This window comes from Mya arenaria, chromosome 4 (genome assembly GCF_026914265.1).
Source record: "Mya arenaria isolate MELC-2E11 chromosome 4, ASM2691426v1".
NCBI classification, from domain to species: Eukaryota; Metazoa; Mollusca; class Bivalvia; order Myida; family Myidae; genus Mya; species Mya arenaria.
The window spans coordinates 50,914,595-50,933,657 of record NC_069125.1 but is presented as its reverse complement, the minus strand read 5'-3'; the positions used below and the strand labels follow the sequence as shown (position 1 = coordinate 50,933,657).

Here is a 19,063-nt window from a genome sequence, read left to right as displayed (position 1 = left end):
ATTTTTCTATTTTTGGGTCATGTGACCTAGTTTTTCATACCAGATGACCCATATTCGAACTTGTCCGAATAATTACTGAGACAAACACCCTGACCAAGCTTTGTGACAATTGAGACAACAAGAGCCGTCGTAAGACAGCGCTCTCGACTACGCCGCTTTGACTTAGAATACAATAACGATGTAATAATACCAAGTTTGGACTCTTTATGTCAAACCTAACTAAAATTATTCGATAAATAAGGTGACTTTGATGCTGCCCTCCCACCAGCCCGCCCAAACAACGATGCAAGTCAATCAAATAACTTGATTTCCCGGTATGAAAATCTGGTTAAGAATATACAAATATGCCTTTCAAAGGAAAAAAAAATAAAAAAAATTCAAGGGCCATAATTCGTATTTAGGCTTAAAACGGAGTTATGTTTCTTGTTGTAAGATGGTCGTAAATAATTTTGAATTTTATTAAGTGCATTTAATGAACGGTATAGAAGTTTTTTTATTAAAATCCTAACTTGCCCTAAAACTTTAACCTAAGTCAGTCAGGGGCCGTAACTTGTATTAAGGATATGGAGTTATGTAACCTCATTGGGTGATGGTCCTGAACATTTGTGTGAAGTATTAAGTCAATTGAATGAAGGGTATAGAAGTTATTAAACAATATCCCAACCTACCCTAAAACTTTAACCTAAGTTCCATAGTCAATCAGGGGCCATAATTTGTATAAAAGATAATATGGAGTTATCTAACCTTATCATGTGATGGCTCTGAACATCTGTGTGAAGTATGAAGTCAATTGAATGAATGGTATTAGAGTTTAAAGTGAAAATCCCAACTTGCCCAAAAACTTTAACCTGCCCTAAAACTTTAACCTAAGTCAATCAGGGGCCATAACTTGTATTTAGGATAATATGGAGTTATGTAACCTCATTGTGTGATGGTCCTGAACAACTGTGTGAAGTATTAAGTCAATTAAACAAAGGATATAGAAGTTATTAATAAATATTCCAACTTGCCCTAAAACTTTAACCTAAGTTCCATAGTCAATCAGGGGCCATAATCTGTGTAAAGAATAATATGGAGTTATCTAACCTCATCATGTGATGACCCTGAACAACTGTGTGAAGTATTAAGTCAATTGAATGTAGGGTATTGGACTTATAAGTGAAAATCCCAACTTGCCCTAAAACTTTAACTGGACGCCGACGCCGATGCTGGGGCAAGTAGTTAGCCTACCTATTCTTCGAATAGTCGAGCTAAAAATGTGACCACTCGAGTGTTAACAATCTAAGTGTGAAAGATCGATGGACATTCATCGATTCTAATACTTCACCCTCAGCCTAACCGCTAAGGTGAGCTGAAAAAATATTCTGATTTCAGAGGGGAGCAAACCCTAGGACTCATAAACAAACACAAGGATAACTTAACCTTCAGCTATTCAAAAACATGGACTTCAGACAATATAACACATATCAACAATAACATATATCAACATTTGTTAAAGGGTTCCAGCGTAAAGTATCTCAGTTTTAATTTTTCTAATGATTTGCCACTCTTTATTTCGTCATAAAAAAGGTGCATTTTACAAAACCATAAGTGAGTCATGACTGTTATGGCAATGTGATGTGATATGTTTAAGTGACTGACACGCCCATATTGCTGAGTTTATTTGCAAACAGTAGTAACATGCAGCTGAATGTGAGGCTTAAAAAATTGCCAAAGGTCTTTAATATTGTACATTGGCTCTCATTTTTGTTTTTAAAATACGTACAAGTTTCAATACATGTACAGAATGATTGAATCAGTTGTTACATTCCTGAAAAACTGCTTTCATTCAGCAAAATGAATTTGACCTTTTTGATTTGATTGTGGTATTCAACCAAGTTTGTACTAATATATAATAAATGATACATCTCGATAGATGTAACTATATTGACTTCTTTATCTTTTAAAGTACTGTTCTCAAACTAGACTCAGAAACAAAAACGATTTTCTCCCCCAATGCCTATCGCATACTGTTCCAAAACATTTGACATTTGCAGATATATGGAGCAGATTGTGGGTGTTGTGCTGATAAGATGAACATTGGTCACATTTATTAAGAGTTACAAAATCATTGAAGTCTTGTAACAGAAGTAGAGCAGATATGAAAGTGTAACAGACAGCTTGTTTAGTTCATGGTGTGCTAAATTACCATATGAACTCACTGTGTTGTCCTATTCTCATGAATATAGAAACAACCCATAAATGAGACCTGTATTTATAGTAATGAATCAAGGGTTATTACAATTTTTTAAGCAATACAAAAGGATTTTTTTACCATTTATGTTACGAAGCCCAACAAAAAAATCTATGGCTCAAACCTTTGCCCTTGAACTGTCACCTTGACCTTCAACATGCATACTTTGAGTGTGAGTTCTTCACTTGATCTGAATGTGGTATAAATTTATTTTTGAACCAAGTTTCATGAAAATCCTTCAAGGGTTGTATTTTAGAGATACAGAGCAAACACAAAAGTATACACAAAAATAAGGCTTTGACCTTGAACTGTGACCTTGACTATGAGGTGGCATGCTTGGAATGTTGGTGATGCACGCTGTCTCAACAATGTGAACAATTTACTTAATTTTAACGAAAATTCTTTGAGGTTAAGGAAATAAAGAGCCAACACGTTATCTATGGCTCAAACCTTTAAAGCACTTAATTAGATATCCCCTACATTTAACAGGACATAAACCTCCTCCTCTTGCATAACCTATTATCTCTCATTTTCCACCTGATTCCAGCGTTAATCAAAAACAATCATTAACTATTTTTGGTGTCAGCCTACTGAATCTTGCCAAATTTAGTGTTTCTACATACTGCCTACCACTTTCTTAATTAAAGCTACATTCTACTAAGTACTCCTTCAAAAGCCCCTGAATAACGTGTACCAAAAAGTGGGGTTAGAGCTTATCCATGCAGCAAAAGAATGACCTTCAAGTATGACTGTGACCTTCGAACTCAGGACCTTGCAAATATCCACTAGAAGTTGAGATCATCTATGTCAAATTATTTAAAATCAGATTTCCTCTGGATTCCCCTGGAATTCTATAACAAAATCCCCTGGGGATCCTTTCATAAATATGGTGATATGTTGTTCAAACAAATAACATTAAAGTTACTTGACTGTTCCTAGTTGGTTTGACCAATAATCTCTAAATGACCTTGTGAACTTGACCCTTTGAGCTGAAACCTTCAGGGATGAGTTGCGTAGACATAGTGCATTTTGAAAGTATAACATATGAGCCCTCTTGACCATAGCAATGACCTGAATTAAAATTGCACTATCCAGTTAAAAATAACCTTAATAAACCAATAGAAGAAGAGCAGGTAATATCAAGCCACTTGAACTAGGTGGCGCTCTCTGTTAACGTATTGTTGCATAGGAATTGGTAGTTTAAATAATAGTGTTCAATAGCGAACAGCTTGAGCAACACACCAAAGGTCTGGCTCTCAATATATATAAAATCACTAAAGAATGATAGAAAATGTATATTACCATCATTGTTAGTTATCCCAGACATGTTACTGCTAAAATAATTCATTGTTGTCACTATACTCAGGTACTGAACGATTATACTTCCATAGCCTCCAATCAATATATGGCTACAAAACAGTTGTGTACATTAACTTCCATCATCATTCTCATCAATAATATAACACTTAAACAAACATCCTAAAAGCAGACAGATAAAAGAATCTATTAAAACTTGCATATAGTGAATTTTCAAGTAAAAAGTCAATGGCTTCTGTTTTGAAAAATAATGAATTATTTATAAGCATTTCAGACATAAAAACAATGAAAAACTAGCTGTCGGAAGAACCATTATAAATTTTGATTCTGGTCTACCCAGATTTTTATCTGTTTAGCATTACCAACACTATAACCCACATATTCATTGTAGAACTTATGGATTTGATTCTATACAAACCTCTATTTTCTGTGTACTTAAGTTTCTTTTTTTGTCTTAAAATTGCTTTAACATGCAGGGTCAGTTAAACAAACCTAAGAACTCTTCTACTTCTTTATATGGCTATACCAAACTAACACGTACAAGTTAGGGGATTTTTGCCTCAAATCTCTTTAGCATGCTGACATTGACATATAGCTTACATTTCGCGGAAATACAAAACAATAGGGCCACTGAGATGGCCCTTTAGCTCATGCACCTGAGTAAATGGTTCAAGTTTAGCAGCGGAACAACTGTATGCAATTATTTTCAAATGGGAAAGTGGTTTCCAACAACAAATAAAGGATTTTTAGGTGTAGCCATTTTTCCCATATAGTCATATAGTGAAAATTAGCCCCACCACCTGATGGCCAAGCCTTTTATGAACCAACATGGAACTAAATAAGGGGTCCCATGGGAATTTCTGAAAAATTATTTTGATTCTAAGGAGAAGATTTTTATAGTATTCCATTTAGTCCTACAGTGAAAACTAGCCCCGCCCCCTGCTGTCCAATTTTTATATCAAACCTACATGGCTTGAAGGAATTGAACATTTCTGTGAAATTATTTCATTGAAATCTGGCCCCCTATTGGCCAAGTTGTTTACAAACCAACATGGCTTGAAGACAGTTGATAAATGGCTTGCAGATAAATATTTGTGAAATTGTGATCTGGTCTGTGGTTTGAGAAGAATTTTTCAATAAAGTCATAAAGTGAAAACTAGCCCCAGCCCCTGTCAGACAGGTTTTTTACAACACAACATATCTTGATGGAATTTGATAATGGGCTATAAGCCTGAATATTTCTGTGAAATTATTTTAAATTCTAGCCAAAGGAACATTCCTGTGAAATTAGGTTGCAATTGGCCTAGTGGTTTCAGAGGCAAAGTTGTGAGTTGAAGGAAAATGTTGAAAACCGGTGACTAACAGCAGACAAATCCCCTATCACAAAAGTTCATCCTTTAGAATTTGTGCCCAGGTGAGCTAAAAATATGCCAACCTATCGTGCCGTATATAAGGATTGTTAATGTGTAATTTTGAAGGATATAACCCCAGTAGAGAAAAGTAATCTTTTTTTTTCGTTCACATTTTTACCGTCAATGTCACTTAAGAGTATAATTAAGTTCCTTTGTTATATATTAAAGGGGCTATACAGCATATGATGAAATAGGGAAAAAAAAAAAGAAAATTGTCAAAAACTGACATAAACTTGGTATCCATGTGTACAATGCATTGAAACTAAACTAACTGAAGTACCACATAGTTTACAATTTATTTATTTTCGCCATTCTTTCATATTTTCCATTAAAAAAGATTACTAGGAATGTATACCTAGTATAATTCATCCTTGTGTGTGATTGGCTAGTTAATGTTATCACATGATATTGCCAAGTTAGGTATATATCTTAAATATTCCTATCATATATCGTAAACCTTCGTAACACAGTGGATACAACTGTGGACTGCAATTTTGGCGACCCCGGTCTATTTTTTTTTACATTTTGGTATTTTCTTTACAATTATGATATCAAAGAGTAAAACATGTTATTAAATACAGTAAAACTGCGGTCGTTCGAACAAGGGGTCGTTCGAGAACCGGCGGTCCCTCGAGGTCGGAGCTTGGTCCCAAACATGTTTCCTTCTATTTTCATATAAAATATACCTACGCTGCATCAAAACCTAAAAATGTCAAGGAGTTGAGCAATACAATCCGTCCCAATGCCACAAATCATGCACAAAACCTTATGGGTCCCTCGAGGTCATAATTTCACACTTTTTCCCCCGAACGCGTGTTCCAAAATCATCAAACAATTGCTAGGTGTTTAAAATTTCGCAAGTTGTAAAAAATGCAATGACAGTTCAAAGGCAATTTGATAAGGTGTCAAAAAATGTTTATCACTGTTTATGCATGACCCAAAGTAGTTGATAAGGGCATTTGAGAAGATAACTATGAGAAGTTAATGACAGAATATTATTGTGAGAAATGTAAATGAATAATAAAAATATGAATAAACACTACCATATGATCCAACATCGGAATCTCTGAAAAGAATTCCTTCTTGTCACTTTGCTTTGCAATATGGCAATTTTGATGTCGGTTTGAAGACTTCAAACTTAAAATACACTGAAAGATATTTTATAACAGACTGGAAAGTTGAAATTCGGGTCGTTCGAAACATCGGTTCCCTCAAGGTTTTGGCTCGGTCCCCGCAGTCCTTGAGCGATCGCAGTTTTACTGTAATTGTCTTGACATTTGTTACTGAAAAAACTTTTTTTTGGTGCCAATCTGGTGAATAGTCCCTTTAAAATCCCTCAATTTGACCTATAAATTAGTACACATTCATTTTAAGGTTTTAATAGTTTTGTTTTTTTTCAGCAACATTGGGTATATCAGACACATTGAATGTGTTGAGCACAGGCAGGCATGTACAAATTAGTTCATCATTATTATATTGGTAGGGGGCTCTCTCACGTTTGCCAATCAACCAATCAATAAATGGTTGGCACTCGCTTACCTCCCTGTAGGTACTGTAGACCATTTTCAGAAAGCATTTGGGCATTCATGAATAAAGTTTCGGGGGTACACGGGGGATAACCGGGGAAATGGGCTGTGTTTTTACCTTCCAGGATTCGCCCGGCAGTGCTGTGTAAATGTGGTGGTTTTGTCTTTCTCCAAATATAACGGGGACATGGGCCTTACATAGGGTCCCTGGGGTACAGGGTGCATTTGGCGGGGATTTTATGATCAGTTAATCCCCGCAGGACAGGGATTTTACCCGGGCTTGGCTGGACCAAAAGTCAAAATTCCGGCTGGGGGGGGGGCCATGGTTACCATTGACTGGTGCATAAGCATGACAGAACTACATATCTTATTTGCTACACCCCTGGTTAGCAGTTATCATAAAAATTGTTATTGTAACCTGCAGCTGGTGGCAGAAAAGCTCCATCAAAGATCCAAAAGGAGAAAACTCCATCTATTTGTAATATCATACAAGCAATAACTAGGAAATCAGGAATAATTAAAGCATGAAATGTTAACAGAAGCATAATCAATTTAAAATATAAATTGAAAAGATGATATCACAATACAAAAGGAAATATAACTACGCACCTCAAATAAAAATAAATATCCTTGACATTATTCTACTTTCACGAACCAGTTTCTTTCTACCTATAAAACATATCAGATTCTTATTTATTCAAGCATATTAAAAAGAGTACCAAAAATGTTAAACTGAGGAGATTGAATGTCTTCAGTAGCCATGCATAAACATTTTTAAACATAAAATTACAAAAAAGAAAATTACAATTGAATCATATATCAAAAATAGACAGCACCGGTTATTTAGATCCGAGGTAAGCAGTAATTCATCCCATGTTGCTTGTTTTGAGTGTAGTACAACCATTATGTATTTTCTTATATTACACTAGTGATTCTTGATACACGTCGTCTTGGTGTGTCAAACACATGTGGCAAGTTATTTTAAAATCTGTCCATACAAGAAAAAATTACAGCCCGGACACGACAACCTATACTCTATGTCCTTATATGCAGCATTCCATTGTGAATAAAAACCCAAATGTGACCTTGACCTTAGAGGTAGGGACAAGGGTCTTGCACGTGACACGTCGACTTGGTATGTCAAACACATGAGGCAAGTTATTTTAAAATATGTCCATACAAGAGAAAGTTACAGCCCGGACATGACAACCATACTCTATGTCCTTATGTGCAGCCTTATATTGTGAATAAACACTAAATGTGACCATGACCTAAGAGCTCATACTTGTTATGACATTACATTAGCAGAGTGCAATACGTCCAAATTGCATTGGAGCACAGACTACCGTATTTTGCGATATGTATTGTGGAAATATGATGGGTATATAATAAACATTGACAATGATGTCACTTTGCACTACTGGTTTAGCATCAAACTTTTTTAACAAAAAAATAAATAAAACCTCCCTTTTTGGTGATGAATGTGATACAAAATAACCTTATATTCCTTGCCATTTAATACAGCATTTAATGAAACTCATAACAGTCAGGTGTCAAAGCTTTTCAAAGGCTTGCTTTATTATTTTCCCTAAACTTGTTTCATAATTGTTTGTATTTACAAATAAATTTAATGTACAATTCACAAAGGACATTGATATTTTTAAAAATGGTGACATTAAATGACAACGTATAATTAACTAGAGATTGCTTTTTTAAACAAGAGGCCCAAAAGGGCCTATGCTCTACTGGCATGGCTTTTGTTGTGATATCAATCCAGAGCCTGTATGTATGGGTAAAAGGCAACAGACATATAGTTTATGTTTTGTGTTTGGGTTACCTGAAAACGTAGCACGTTCAACATCAGAGCCCAGAAAGTATTGTAAGCAGATTAGTTGCATGAACTATTTTAATATGTGCCAAGTAAAAGTCATCTGACAAAATAAAAAATGCTTTCAAAACTGTACTCATAGTAAAAATTTCTGTAGCTTAAAAGTTAAAAAAAGTTGGTCAAAAGGTCAAAGTCAAGGGCATCCTAGGACAACATTGATCAATTTGAACAAACATTCACAATCAATTGTGCTGAGGTGGATGCATGAACACACATAAAGATTTTCAAACCTTTCCAGATTTATGTTTACCGAACCTGTGAACCCTGGGTGTGGCCAGTAATGACACCAGGTGGATAACTTAAACATTCACAACCAATTTTGTTAAGATGAATGCGCAAACTACAGAACTTAAAGCTAAAAAATGGCCTTTGGGCTTTCAACAAGAACAAGGCAGAGTAATTCACAAAATCAACTGCAGAAGCAAAAAGCAAATTGTCTCTCAAAATCCTAGACTTGCAAATTGCAGGGCTTTTTCTGCCCATTTTGGGAAAAAGACCCTCGACATTTTGGGAAATTTTGCGTCGTGAAAATGCGGAAATTGGGAAATTTTACAGTGAAAAGAAAAAGCTGTCTGGTCTCCCATGAATTAGGAAATTATTTAATATTAGTTCATTTTCCCTTTAAAAGACCCACAATGCCTGAAATATCATTCCTTGGGGTGTAAATATCTATTGCAATAAATCATGACAGATAATATTTCATATCTCTGAATGTGATGAAAACAATGATTTCTGAACTCACTTACTAAAAAAAATTCACATCACGTTATTTATTAGGATGTTGAAAATGAACCAGTACAGGTAAAAAGAATTTCAAAAAAAAAATAATAATTTTTTTTTTTGGGGGGGATTGGGATTTTTTTCTGAAGATTGGGAAAAATATCTTATTTTTTGCTTTGGGAATGAGTCCGATAGTCGGACCCGTGGGTACTATAGAAAAAGCCCTTAATTTTGTCTCCCTTATTTCTAGACTTGAATTTAAATGTACATGTAAACTTGGCTAAAAATAGAATTCGCTCATGCAGACCTGGCTAAAAACAGAAAGCATTTCTTTAAAATTCATTCATGGGCGGATCTTGCGGTTTTCGAAAGGAACCCAGCTCTAATGGATATCTAGATACTGTACAAGTTTCATCGAGATACAATCAAAACTGAAGACTGTATCGTGTTCACAAGCAATTGTTTACAGACGCACAAACGCACGGCCGCACAGATGCACATACTACGTACACATTACCATCGCATAAGCTCTTCTGGCCTTTGGCCAGTAGAGCTAAAAAGACTTGACCAACAAATTATTTTTCACCTGAAGGTCACTGTGGCCATGACCTTGTGACCTCAAAATCAATAAGGGTCATCTACTAATCAAGGCCAACTAGTTAACCAAGTATGAAGTTCCTGGGGCAAAGAGTTCATTAGTTATTCAGTGGAAACTGATATTTTACCTCAAGGTAATTTTCACCTTTGACCTTATAGCCTGAAAATCAATAGCCGTCATCTTCTAGTAATGTCCAACTGGCATACCAAATATGAGATTCCTGTGTGCAAGTGTTCTTTAGTAATTGAGCCGAAACCATTTTTTTTTACCTCAAGGTCACTGCGACGTATACTGTGACCTTGACCTTTAACCAACTGATCCCAAAATCAAAATGGGTCATCAACTAGTCATGACAAACTGGTGTACCAAGAATGAAGTTCCTAGGTGCAAGCATTCTTAAGTTATTCAGCGGAAACAGTTTTTTCACTTCAAGGTCATACAACCTTGACCTTTGACCTACTGATCAAAAAATCAATAGGGGTCATCTACTAGTCATTACCAGTAGGGGTCATCAACTAGTCATTACCAACAGGCATATCAAGTATTAAGTTCCTTGGTCCAAGCTTTCTTTAGTTATTCAACAGAAAACCATTTTTTCACCTCAAGGTCACCTTGATCTTTTCATTAACTAAGACCTATCAGCCCCTAGAATATAGTGTCTTCTATCTTGTTATTACCCTATATGTATGGCTATGTGATAACATTTATGGGGCTTGACTTCATGCGAATGATTTACTTAAGTTAGTTTTAATGATTAACTATAAGAAATTATCATTCATGCATTTTTGAGTCAGAGTGAATATATACATTCCTACAGGTGCTGTTGCTCCCTTAAGGAACACAATCAAACATTTGTAATACATATTCAATGTAACCAAAACCTTTAGCCTTCAAAAAACAATTTTACATGTCGTTTTGTATCATTTTATTTACTATAATATCATACACTCTCCAGCAGGCAGCTACTTAGTCATACAATTATAACATTGTTAAACTAATAAAATGTTTTGCATATAAAACTTCATGAACACCATCAGTTTCAGGTAACAGCATGACATATCTGCCCGAATAATCTTTGCAAACACCATCTGGGCTTGATTTCATCTGTAACTTGCAAATACTCAGAAATTAAAACCCCTATGTGGCCAAATTAACATACTCATTAAAAATCAACCTGTGACATCTAAAACAGGAGATACCATGGAGGTCGATAGCATATATAATGTTAACCCAAGAATGTTAATGTTAACATCTGCAATCGTAGGAAGTTTTCCAGCGTTATTATTACATTTCATTGGTTAAAAATGAAAATTTCGAGGGTGAACATGATAATCACCCTCTATGGCATCTGATATTTATTTTATTATATCAAACAAATATTGTTTGAATCCGGTTACGTCTGCTTTCGTGTAGGGAGTTTTCCGGTGTTATTATTATATCATAAACTGTTTTCAGTTAATTGAAATTTCAATTTAGGATTTTTGCGTCTTATAACACAGATTTTCATTTTCACAAATTTACTGGTATATTTACATAAGTAACTTCATTCATCTTAGAATTAATGAAACCTTAATGAACAAGATAGTTGAGCAGTTTCCAGTCATTTTTTATCACAAGGGAGTAAGGTGTTGGCCCAAAAGTTTATTTTTTGCAAAAAGTTGACTCGATCTTTTGGAAATTCCGAGTGTTTATTTTAAGACCAAAGCGAGAGTAACATAATCATATCATCCAATGAAAAGCTTCAGGGTAACTGTACGCTTTGGCTATGAGAATTTAACATGGCCAGGTCACGTGAGGTATAATAAAAGAAAATGGAAGTACCTTCACAGCTTATTGAAATAGAAACAATTTCTGAATCATAACAACAGTATTGCTTATATTATAAATAAATACAGCCAGGGATTTTTACCCCATGTATCAATGACCTTGAATAAATGGTGAAGACTGAGAAAAAATATCAGCAATTTAATTCACCTAAGCATTCAAAGCATTTATTGTTTCTCCATGGCATACAGCAACATAATACACCCGTCACCATATACAATTAATCCTTTTATCCATCAATTAAAATGATTTTTTACAAAATTTATTGTGAAATTAAAAAACCTAACAAATTGCCTATTGACAAGCAGGTGGGTTTAAATTCAAATTCATAATTGTGATATTATGTTTTCATGTAGAAAGAATTAAGCTTACCTTCAAGAATATTTCCATGCGTAATTTGATACCCTTAAATGTTTTACTATGTGCTATTTACCTTTTTAAAAAGAAATTGCAAACAGCAGTATAATAAACCCTATTTATAGCTCAATTTTTTGCACTCAGACTTTTTTAACATTCTGACTGACAACTAGGTGATATGGCTGCTTTACCAAGTTGTCCAAGATATTGTTGCCATTCACACCTGGCCAAATTTGGTAATGATTGTTCAAAAGCCTCTAAAATTATTGATTAAACGGTGAAGACCAATTTAAGGTAATTTCAATAACTAAGGGTGATAACTTTCGAATGACTCAAGCGATATATCTGGTTATCAAACTTTTCCCTAGATATTATGCCCATGCACATTCTTACCAAATGTGGTGATGATTGGACAAAGGCTACTCAAGTACTTGATGAAATAAGAGCATTTAAAAAGAAATGTAGTAAGTAAAAGTAAAAATATTGCACTGCTAGCAGGTCTCGAGCAGTAGCGGACCATATCCACTGCATTACAGTAAACAGATACTTTCAAAATGTATTCCTATGGTGGAATCTAATAACAATGCAGCAAAGATGTCCTACATTGAAATACTTATGTTTATGTTTTACCAGTCAACTGTATGCTAGGTGAACATTCTTTTAAACAAGGTTATTTTTTTTGTCAAGCCTTTGTGCTCCCTGACATAAGGTTAGTAACAAGCTCAAGATGCCTGATGCAATCAGTAATTATTTCCTTATCCATGAATATAAACACTTACAGTACACTGGTCAAAATAGATAATGAGGCGCTAAGCAATACACATCTTTATCTCATTTTTTTTGTTTAAAATGTTCTCTGTTTTTGTTTGTTTTACTTTTTAAGTTTTTTATTGGCCATTTTGTTTCAGGGTTTACAAATAAGATGTGACATGATTGTATACTCACACATTGTTGTCATTTCTGATGTATATTGACCTTATTTACATTTACTTTCAAATATTAAACATTCACAACAGATAAAAACTTGACTATAAACCAAAACAATGTAAAAGTACATAAAATGAATTTAGATTTATGTAGAAAGGGATGTCATTCGCATCATCTTGATCAAGTTTGTTACAGGTTAAAACGGCAGTTGAAAATTGGGATACGGTGTATTGTAAAACATTTATTATTTTAAATTTTCTTTATTGTACGAATAAAATTATTCAATACTTTTTGGTATAAACAATAATTAAACCTGCAAATAAAACAGCGTAGCTGTGCACTGTCGAAATATTTTTTGTCAGTGGTATGATAACTGTTGCGATAAAAGTCATTTTTTTCACAAGTTGCCACGTTCTTTAAACTTTCCTGTAGGTGTTGACAATTTGAGAACAAACACATACAATATAAGGTTTTTGCTTTACAAAACTTTTCATTCTCGACAGGTTATCGATTACGATACACCGTCAGAAAGAATATTTTGCTTTGTATGGTTTTAAAAATAACCATCAACATTTTCACGAAAATCACCACTGTCAACAAACATGGTGGCCGATATTGGCAGACACTTTTAACATTTTTTCTATGCGTCTTAAAATGCAAAACATAGATTAAAAGTTTTTTTCTTGAGTTTTTAACGGATGTTTTTACCTGCGTCTTATAACCCCTATCATCTTATAACCAGTCATTTACGGTAGTATAAATATAATGTTTGAATTTCATCAAATTTCGGGAAAAACTTTTTAAAATATATACTTATAAAATACAATGAAATCTTCAAGTCTTAACCATTTCCTTCATGCAGAAGTGGCCACATCAGCCCCCTCATTATATATCTTTGGAGTAAAATGTGTATCTGTGAGACTTTTTGACAGCATAGTCAAAATGCGTATCTGTGAGACTTTGGAAAGAAAAGTTCAAAGGTAATCTGTGTGAGGCTTTGGACAGAATAGTCAAAAGGCGTATCTGTGAGACTTTGGACAGAGGAGTAAAAAGGCGTATCTGTGTGAGGCTTTGGACAGAATAGTCAAAAGGCGTAGCTGTGAGACTTTGGACAGCTAGTAAAAAAGGTGTAGCTGTGTGAGTCTTTGGACAGAGGAATAAAAAGGCGTACCTGTGTGAGGCTTTGGACAGAGAAGTAAATAGGCGTATCTGTGTGAGGCTTTGGACAGAGCAGTAAATAGGCATATCTGTGTGGGTCTTTGTCACAGAGAAGTAAATAGGCGTATCTGTGTGAGACTTTGGACAGAGAAGTAAATAGGCGTATCTGTGTAAGGCTTTGGACAGAGCAGTAAAAAGGCGTACCTGTGTGAGGCTTTGGACAGAGCAGTAAAAAGGCGTACCTGTGTGAGGCTTTGGACAGAGAAGTAAAAAGGCGTATCTGTGGGGCTTTGGACAGAGTAGTAAAAAGGCGTATCTGTGGGGCTTTGGACAGAGGAATTAAAAGGGGTATTTGTGTGAGGCTTTGGACAGAGGAGTAAAAAATGCGTATCTGTGTGAGGCTTTAAACATAGTATTAAAAAAAGGTATCTGTGTGATATGTTTCATAAGTTCATGTTTAAAGGAGCAATCTTTTTCAGGACATAAAAACATACATTTTTAAAACCCCTTTTGATGTAATAAGGAGTTGAGCAAATTTTACATCAGATTTAGTTTCAAGTGTGTTTGCTTTTTTTTGATAAGTATAACAACAATATAAATAGTTTCAAACTGCTCTCGACTAGACAACAATGAAATTTAGTTTCATGATGATATAACATTCAAGTAATAAACATATTCATTAAAATTGTGAAAAGTGGGGAAAATAATTATCTTCCTAGTTACAAAAATGCAAATATTTTTCTTAATATAAAAGCAATCACCATATAGCCAAAATCTATTACCATTTCTTCCTTAAATTTGCTTAACACATTATTACACCTCAAAATGCTGCAAATGAAGTATTGAATGCTTGCTAAATATTGGACCACAAACCTGAACAAAAATTGAAATGTTAAAACATTTATTTGGTCATTGAAAACAACTGCTGCCTGCCCACCGACTGCCCCAAGCTCATAATCTAGGTTTTCCTTTGAAAAACCTGTGCCTAAAAGATATGAGCACATAACAAACTATACTCTGATTCGGAGTTTCGTTTCAAAGTATAAACATCGGCGATTTTTTTAACTTGCCCGGCGGACAAGTTGCTGTCAAAAGTAACTTGCCCGACCGTATTTTACTTTGTCGGGCAAGCGGGCAGGCGGCAATTTCTAACACTGCTTGTGCAATTGAAACAGATGTTTATCATGATACTTAAAGCATTATTCTTATTGATTGATCTACTCTGCTTTACATATATGACCACCTTTTGATGGCGGCTATCAGTTGGTCTTAAACATACTGTAGTATGATATATATTAAAAAAAAAACTTCACTTTTTTTATCCGAAGGCGTCCTGAGAAGATAATTACTTGACGAATAAAACATACATATATACGTATATATATCAATATGTTAAATACCTCATTATTATGTTAATAACTTTTTAGTAACAGCTTTACAAGTTCAGTTATGCTAAATACATAGATATCAAATAGAACCTTACCATAGGAACATAAGGTTGTTTCCCTCTTGCAAGATCGGTGTTTTTCCTTTTCCACTTTTAACGCCTCTGTACACTCTTGTACAGTAGACTGCTTTTCGTGTTTATTACTGTCAATATCTGCAGATGAATTAGTTTCAGAACTTATTGTCACAAAACCTTTATCAATTTCTTTTTCATTAATTTCTTTTTCATTATCTGTTCCATTAGCAGGTGATTTGAATTCTCCCCCTTGAGTTTCACAAATATCTTCTACTTTTGATGTCTCAAAATTGTGACATTGTTTCACAGAATTTGTAAAGATTTCATCTAAGACTGATGCTAATGCTGTTTGTTTCCCTTTCCTTATGTCAGTTGTTAAACTGCTGAACTCATCTCCACTGCCGTCTGGAGATGTTTTCTTGTTACAGCTTAACTCATCTCCACTGTTGTCTGGAGATTTTTTCTTGTCACTGCTGAACTCATCTCCGCTGCTGTCTGGAGATTTTTTCTTGTCACTGCTGAACTCATCTCCACTGCTGTCTGGAGATTTTCTCTTGTCACTGCTGAACTCATCTCCACTGCTGTCAGGAGATTTTCTCTTGTCACTGCTGAACTCATCTCCACTGCTGTCAGGAGATTTTCTTTTGTCACTGCTGAACTCATGTTCACTGCTGTCTGGAGATATTCTTTTGTCACTGCTTAACTCATGTCCACTGTTGTCTGGAGATTGTCTATTGTCGCTGCTTAACTCCTGCTGTACACTGCTGTCAAAAGATTTTCTTTTGTCACTGATGAATTCATGTCCACTGCTGTCAGGAGATTGTCTATTGTCGCTGCTGAACTCCTGCTGTCCACTGCTGTCCGCAGATTTTCTCTTACCCCTGCTGAACTCATGTCCATTACTGTTTAGAGATTTTCTCTTTTCAGGATTGTCTTGTTCTAGGAATGTTTTGTCTCTGGAAAGAACATTTAGCTTGAGACTTGAATCTGACTTTCTCTGTATTTTAAAAGGCTTGAAAAGTGATACTGTAGTATCTTTTGTTCCATTGTATGAAGTACCATGCCCCTTGGTTGAACATTGACATGGTATTTCACAACCTTCAGCTTTTGTACTGCCTGATGTTTCTCCAAATACATCAAACACATTTCTTTCTACAGATGTTGCATCTAAGTCACTGTCCCCTACAAAAAGTGATTTCTTTTTCTCAGACTCTCTATTCAGCTTATGAAGTGCATCATCATTACATTCGATTGTTGAAATGTTGCTACTAGTATCAATCTTATTTTCTTGAGTAACAAGCATATTAACCATTTTATCAATACATTCTAAAACATCTTCTACCTTTGATGCAATAGATTCTTTTTCACTTGAAAAATCCCTACCCTCAATTTCAAGCAGGATGTTTTCCATCACACTATCAACAACTTGTGCATTATGATCAGTTCTTGCAGATTCCTTATCATTCATTCGTTTGAATTGTTCAAGACCTATGTCTGATAAACATTGCCCAATATCTAATAAGTGTTCATGTCCTTTCTCATGTGAACTTTGTTCACTGTCACCAACATCGGGATCACTTTCATAATCAGGATCAAACATATCATTTTCAACCTGAATTGGACTATCAGTAATACTGTATGGACTGCTCACATCTGCAATATTTTCTATATCAAGCTCTTGAAAATCCAATATTCCACCTTTTACATCTTCAACAAGAACCATATCTCTTTGCTGTTCAATAATCTCACCACCAGAACTCATAGTTGTATCAACCGTTTCATAATCAATGTCATCTGATAAAAGCATGTCGAAATAACTATCAGAACCTTTGTCATGTTTTACACTTTGATTGACACTACAAGATTCAGAGTCGTTGTCTGAAAACTCATTTTCATAATAGTTGCTTGAATTATTATCAGTTCCATTCTGATTAAAATTGTCATGATCTTCCATTTCAGCATCTAAAGGACTATCTCTACTTATTTCAATGGTATAACCATCAAGAACAAATTTTTCAAAGGGTCTGTCTTTTAAAGAAGTAGAACGAGGTCTGTTTTTCCAAGAAGTATTATGAGTATTTATGATATCAGAAACCTCTTCATCATCGCTTCTTTTAACACTGGGCTTATTCTGTGACCAACAATTTGTAGTTATTTTCTCCTTAACTGTTTCTTTTGATTCAATGGTATTGGTCTTGACATCACTATTTTCTGATTTTTCATCTTCAGTTTTTATTGTTGGAGGTTTACGAGGAATTCGGAACTGGGGAACTTTTGCTGAAAACAACTGATTACTACTTTGAATAAAGGTAAAGCTGGAGAGATTCTTCTCGACAACCATCCCATCTTTCTTTTTAGCAACTAGTCGAGAATTTGCTTCTTTCAGCTTCTCTTTAAATTTAGACCAATCGGGTTTAGAGACAAGTGGTGTCCTTTTCTTCTGTTTTAATGTCTTTGACTCTTCTTGCTTTATTTTGCCACCTTTAGTATGTTGTTTGAATGTTTTTTCTATTCCAACTTTTCCAGCATTATTACTCTGCAATGCTTTTGAAAGTGACATCACCCTTGGATCAACTAATGAGTCTATACTGGGTTTCTTATCAACATCTGTGGTGTTAGTTCCTTTAACAATGTCTTCTATGCTTTCTGGTTTACTCTCACGAATAAGTCTTTCTTTTCTTTTCAAAGAATTGTTATTTTTTTCCTTTTTTTTGATGGAATTATGTTTCTTCTCTGATTTAATCCTTTGCACATATATCACTGGGTATTTTTCAAACAAAAGTTTCAACGAGTTATACTTCTTACGAAGCAATTTCAAAGCTGTTTTTGAATCACAGGACCAGTTTGAACTTTTAAGTCTGTAATATCTACTCATACAATGATCCATAACAGTTTCCATTGAAGGCTTATCAGGTGAATTAGATTCAAAAGACTCCTTGCCTTCAGATGTCCAATCGAAACTCTTTGAGCATTTTGGACCTGGACGTTTCCTTCGCAGCATCTTTCCCTGAATTGATTCATCTAGAAGTTCTTTTTGAACTTTGTTGATCTTCTGAATTCCAGGACCCTTGCTTCTTTCAATATCCTTAAGTTTTTCATGGGGCATTTTCTTCTTGGAATTATTCTTTTCCATTAAGCCTAATTGCTCTTCAAATGAAAGAGCTTTCCTTTTGTCGTCTACATCAGCTCCCAATTTCTCTTCAGATTCCAGTTTCTTCATCCTTCGCATCTTCACCAGTTCTCCTCTCTGAATACTAATCAATTTGCCAGTTTTCTCCACATTTTCATCCATTACTTCCAACCATGAATGTTTAAACTTCATCAGATAAAAAAGTCCACATTTTTTTACAATACACTAATTCTACATTTACATTATTATATTATGCTTTAACAAATAAAACTTTGTAGCTTCTATGTATCTTCCATGGGCAAAGTTACACAATAACTTCTCCACAACATGTCAACTATCCTGTTGTCTCCCATTTTTCTTTTATCTTAAAAGCATCAGGGGACACAGCTCTGCCTCCAACTCAATGGCAACCTGAAAAAAAATAAAAATAAATAAATGCTTACCTTATTCTAAGAACGAATCTTCAGTTTATCTCGTTTAAAACAATGATATCATGTATTTTTAAGTAGTT

The 19,063-nt window shown here is 34.7% G+C and overlaps 1 protein-coding gene across 7 annotated transcripts in view; it reads right to left on the bottom strand.

Annotated features, from left to right (window-relative positions):
• Nucleotides 1–19,063, bottom strand: part of LOC128229674 (uncharacterized) — a 67,954-nt gene that overhangs the window by 33,420 nt on the left and 15,471 nt on the right. For all 7 annotated transcript variants that reach the window (XM_052941454.1, XM_052941458.1, XM_052941457.1 and 4 more), the window contains exon 2: nt 15,444–18,963. In XM_052941454.1, coding sequence (XP_052797414.1) covers nt 15,444–18,744 — 3,301 coding nt within the window. In that variant the 5' untranslated portion in view covers nt 18,745–18,963. The remainder of the gene's footprint in view (nt 1–15,443; nt 18,964–19,063) is intronic.